General features: G+C 39.3%; 1 protein-coding gene across 1 annotated transcript; it reads right to left on the minus strand.

The window, feature by feature from the left end:
• Nucleotides 1-1,633: 1,633 nt before the first annotated feature.
• On the minus strand, nucleotides 1,634-4,178 carry LOC107550629 (lysM and putative peptidoglycan-binding domain-containing protein 2). The gene is made up of 2 exons (XM_016231957.1): nucleotides 3,665-4,178; nucleotides 1,634-2,091 (listed from the first exon to the last, which is right to left on the minus strand). Exons 1-2 carry the CDS (start codon nucleotides 3,917-3,919, stop codon nucleotides 1,753-1,755), a joined length of 594 nt encoding a protein of 197 aa, XP_016087443.1. The 5' UTR covers nucleotides 3,920-4,178; the 3' UTR covers nucleotides 1,634-1,752.
• Between the last annotated feature and the right edge of the window lie 945 nt (nucleotides 4,179-5,123).

Raw genomic sequence — 5,123 nt, forward strand, 5'->3', positions numbered from 1 at the left:
TTTCAGCACGTGTAGTGTGTCATAGTGGACGACAACCAATTCAGCGTCTGCGATGCTTCACGACAGAAAGACTAGCATGTTTAATTTTTTTTCCGTCGTCCACGACGAGTTCTGTCACATTGGTGACGTTGACCAATAGCAGCACAGAAGCTCTTTCATACACAGGTTTCAAACATGCGAAACAAAAGAGAGATGATGGTGCTGCTAGGTGGAATTATGAGATGGAGGAAAGGTTATGGGAGCTGTGGCAACAGTACTCCTGCCTGTATGAAGTGTCATTGAGGGACTACCACGACAGAACAAAGAAAGAAAAATGCTGGCAAACTATAGCGGAAGCGCTTCAGCAATGTTTACACTCTTGTTTTTGGAAGTCAGTCGCTAGTTCCGCCTTCTTGATGACATCACGCACGTCGTTTAAGATGGCACGCGATGAATGGTCGGGAAGCAACGTGTAGTCTGACATGTTTCTTGTCCACGACACAAGATTTTAGGAGTCAAAATCATGTAATCTGACACGGTGACTATCGTGACCGACAAAAATATTGTGTAGTCTGAACCCGCCATAAGATAGCAAACACAGTTGGGAGGAATGCTAGAAATGTAATTCATTCAACACGCAAAGTAGCGTGACCATACTGCTCTTTTTCCTGGACAAGTCCTGGCTAAGATTTCTAAATTGCCTAAAATATCCAGGTTTTAGCTTTGTTTGCGCTACGCAGACTGATCGTTGATTGACATCAAAGAACCGTGAGCGGACGGCTCCTTATGCTTTCAAATCACTCTCGCAGTACTTTGAGGTCATACACCGAACGGTCCACGCAGCGCTGCTTCAAGTCGAACACACCTGATATGTGCGCGTATTTGCATCGCTTTGACCATTCTCTGTAGATCCCACCTTCTCATGCACCACGATTGGACGATTACGTACAATGCCTGCTACTGTTATTGGTCAAACTACTTTTCAATCATAAACTTCAGCAAGTATGAAAACAGGAAAACAAAGCCAAAACCTGGATATTTTTTACTTTCCACTTCCATTTAATTTGTTTGCACCCATTGCTAGTCAATTAATGTGTGCAAGATAATCCACTGTAAAAAATAAATAAATTGTATTTCTTGGCAATCTTTAATCAAAATCTGAACATTTGATTTTTTAAATAAGCACCCATTGCTAGTCAATTAATGTGTGCAAGATAATCCACTGTAAAAAAATAAATAAATAGTATTTCTTGGCAATCTTTAATCAAAATCTGAACATTTGATTTTTTAAATATTTAATCACATAATTACAACAGACTATTTTACCCAATATTTTCAAGTTGCATTACATTAGAATGATTATTGGAATATTAGAATTAATTATTAGAATATGCTAACATCAAACTACTGAAATCTTCAGATGGGAAATTTTCATTGGAGGTACACTACCATTCAAATGTTAAAATATAATTTACTCTTGTGATAGCAAAGCTGAATTTTCAGCAGCCATTACCCCAGTCTTCGGTGTCACATGATCTGATGACCTGAGCTTATTTGGTGCTCAAGAAACATTTCTTATTATTATGAATATTGGGAAAAGTTGTATTGCTTAATATTTTTCTGGAAACCAATGAATGATGAACATTATAAATGTCTTAACTTACATTTTTGGCAGTTTTCTGGGGTTTGGAACAGAGCTTCTGTTCATTATTATTAAAGAGGTCAGTAGGATTATTAAAATAAGAGAGAAGATCATGCAGGTCAAAGGTTCATTTACCTCCCACCATCCTCTTTCAGTTTGCGGGCGGCTTGTTTGGACTGTTTGATTTGTAAGTCCAGCCGGTGTAAGTAGTCTTTAGCTGACAGCTCTTCTGCCTGCACGGGTCGGGTGTTGGGCTCCGGGGTGGCTGGTTCTGGTGGGGGGGATGGAGCGTCCACGTCCTGACTCACGCATGGCGACTCCTGCAGCGTGCTTCCCTCGCTGTCAGGCGACTCCAGAGACAGTCCGTTAAAGAGGGAGCGTTTTTCTGACTTAACAGGAATATTAAGTGTGTTTCGCAGGAATATGCACTCATTGCTGAACAGTTTATTGACTCGTTTAATTTGCTCCATCTGTGTAAATAAAGGACAAATATGAACATATGAAAATATCAAAAACGAACTTTTATTTTCCAAGAAACATCAACCCATCTATCTGGTGTTTGATCTACATTACCAGCGTGTGTTTAATGTCACTAATCAAACTACATGAGCAAATATTTGTTTAGCGATTAAGAGCTAGGTTATAATGAAATATGTGATTTCCTTAGATGACTCCTGAGAATCCCATTTACAAATCCCGGCAAGTCAGTTTACACATCCATTCGATCTCCAAATCTCTCTCAACACACTTTTTTACAATTATCTTGAGTTTCACCATGTGGGTATCATAAGCAATCATATCTTATATTTGTACAGATTCCCAACCTGGACAACATAGGTTGCATCATAATAAGTTGGCTAGACTGCTAAAAATGCTTTCATTCACAGCATTTTTGGGCATCATATGATGTTTTTATCACATTAGCTTGTTCTGTATGTTTCCGACGTAGCAAACATGGTCATTTTGGTGGGTAAATACTACATTTTTGGATTTTCATTCACAGCATTTTTGGGCATCATATGATGTTTTTAATCACATTAGCTTGTTCTGTATGTTTCCGACGTAGCAAACATGGTCATTTTGGTGGGTAAATACTACATTTACACATGCAAATGAAAGAAATGCAAACCCTCCTTTGCTATATTTTATGATTTTGTGAGAATATTTCAAAGTTTGCTTACAAATACGTCAAAGAAAACTAGTAAGATGGGAAACATGTTCCTCATTTTCAAAACAGTTACTATTTTAGTGCTGTCCTCATTTATATCTTTGTTATAGTCCATTACATTTCTAATCTTGCTTTTTTGTCAGTGTGGTGTGCCAACTATAATAATAAGACCAAATGTTTCTTGAGCAACAAACACCCTGATTTCTGAAGGATCATGTGGCACTGAAAGCTGCGTAATGGAGCTTCATGAGAGGAAAACACATTTTAAAATATATTCAAATTGAAAAGTTCTTTTAAATGGTAGATTTGCTGTATTTTTTGATCAAATAAATGCAACCTGAGCAGAAGAGATTTGTTTCAAAACCATTAAACAAAGTTTTAATGGTGGTGTGTTATATGCTATACTTTATAATATATATTTTTAAAAGCGTGTTTTAACCCATTTAAAACAGCCCACATATAATCTTAAAAATATGTAATTTAATGCCACATGACATCTGATGTGTGCAAGCCACGTTAATAGAAATAGGCTATAAGAGCCTTGAATAAACTCTTTAGAAATGTGGCATTCAAACCAACCGCGGCCAATCAGCAAACGAAAAGCATTCATATTAATTTTTCTAAACAAGAAAAAGCATCTCATGCTTCATCGTGACTAAATGCTTGCTGTTGTTTTCACGGGAAGCCCCTGGCAGCAACAACAACAAAAAAGTTGTCTAGATAGGAAGCTCACTAGTTTTTGAGACACACTCCACGTCGCGTCTATATGATGTCCAAAAGGCACGTACAACAATGTTGAGCATGTGGAGAAATTACTAGGCCGTGGTTTCTTGTATGCGTGTGTGGTTATATTAATGTGTGGCTCATATTCTTACCGTAACACCGTATTTGAGCGCTATACCCTGCAGTGTGTCCCCATCCGTTACCCGGTGTTCTATGTATTTCTCTCCTAACGGCGCAGTGACGCTCGCGGTGCTGCCGTACGAGCGGGTCTTTGTGCGGGCCAAACTCTGAGACAACTCACTGTCCGACTCCGAACCGGACCGGGATCTGGGGAACAGCGGCTGTCCGTACCGTCCGACTCCTCGATCGTCCCGCAGCGGAGGCAGCACCGGAGAAAACTCCGCCATCTTCAATCCTTTATTATTAAAGCTACCGTGACGCGCGCGCTTCACCACCAACAGACTAATATTATTCGCAGGATATAAATACGCATGTTTCCCCGAGCAGCGCGTTTTCAGCGGTGAAATTCAGAGGAAACGGGAAAGGTGAGTGATTTTTCCAGTCGCCATTCTCGTTACCGTGAGCCTGCGCGAGGAGCCACGGCTCATCCAGTGAAACCTGAGCTGCGCGCGTGCGATGATGCAAACTAGCGCGTCGCGTCTTTCAAGGTTGCAAATGGAATGTGACGTCGCCAGGCAGTCGACCAATCAAAGGGGTCCTGTTATACTTTTTCACTCTTTCAACTTTAGTTAGTCTGTAATGTTGCTGTATGAGTATAAAAAAGATCTGCAAAGTTACAAAGCTCAAAGTCCACTTCAAAATGAGATATTTTATTTGAGACACGCTAGCTTTCCCAAGGCAGATGAACTTAGAATGCTTACAATTATCAGGGTTTAAATCGCGCTCAAATTGATTTGATTTTGACGCAATATTTACACTGAAGCTCGCAGGCGGCTATGGTAAGGGGTATGACATTCCAATCACAACACACACTGGCCCAGCTAACCAATAATAATGTAAAATATGTGAAAGATAATATGTTTTTCGAACAACCTAGTATGAGAGCCTGTTCTAGTACACCCCCAAAACAAAATCAAGACTTTGTAAAAGAGCATAATAGGACCCCTTTAAGCGAGAGTCGCGTCCCTTGCAGTGTACTTGCAGTGTACATTCACAAACGATATGAGGCCCAATAACTGTCTCTTGTTCTAAATCTTTTAGAAAATATGTATTTATTTGATTTTTAATTTAAATAGTGTATATTTGTAAGCATCTATTTAGAAAGGAAAAGGGATACATTTTATAGGGATACTTTCAAAAATAGGCCCGCCTATCTTCAAAACAGGAGTACACGATGAAAACGTGTTATAATTAATTATTTTGTCAGTTTCAAAGCTGTTTCGTTTAGAATGTTGTGAGTTATTTGTTTCGAATCGCAGCTGTTCATTTGCGCAGACTGAAGAAATGTAACACTCTAATGTGACCAAACAACTTACACACACTCTGAAATGCTTCCAGATGTATGAAAAAAAGGGTAACACTTTACTTGAAGGGGTGTGCATAAGACTGACATGACACCTTCATAATCATGACATGACACATGTCATGAAT

Source organism: Sinocyclocheilus grahami, unplaced genomic scaffold, assembly GCF_001515645.1.
Source record: "Sinocyclocheilus grahami isolate Dianchi unplaced genomic scaffold, SAMN03320097.WGS_v1.1 scaffold403.1, whole genome shotgun sequence".
Taxonomy (NCBI): Eukaryota; Metazoa; Chordata; class Actinopteri; order Cypriniformes; family Cyprinidae; genus Sinocyclocheilus; species Sinocyclocheilus grahami.

Coding starts and splice junctions, on each gene's coding strand:
- LOC107550629 (XM_016231957.1), bottom strand. CDS start 3,919: ATGGCGGAGTTTTCTCCGGTGCTGCCTCCGCTGCGGGACGATCGAGGA. Junction 2,092..3,664: donor CGCTCAAATACGGTGTTACG/GTAAGAATATGA, acceptor TTATTTACACAG/ATGGAGCAAATTAAACGAGT.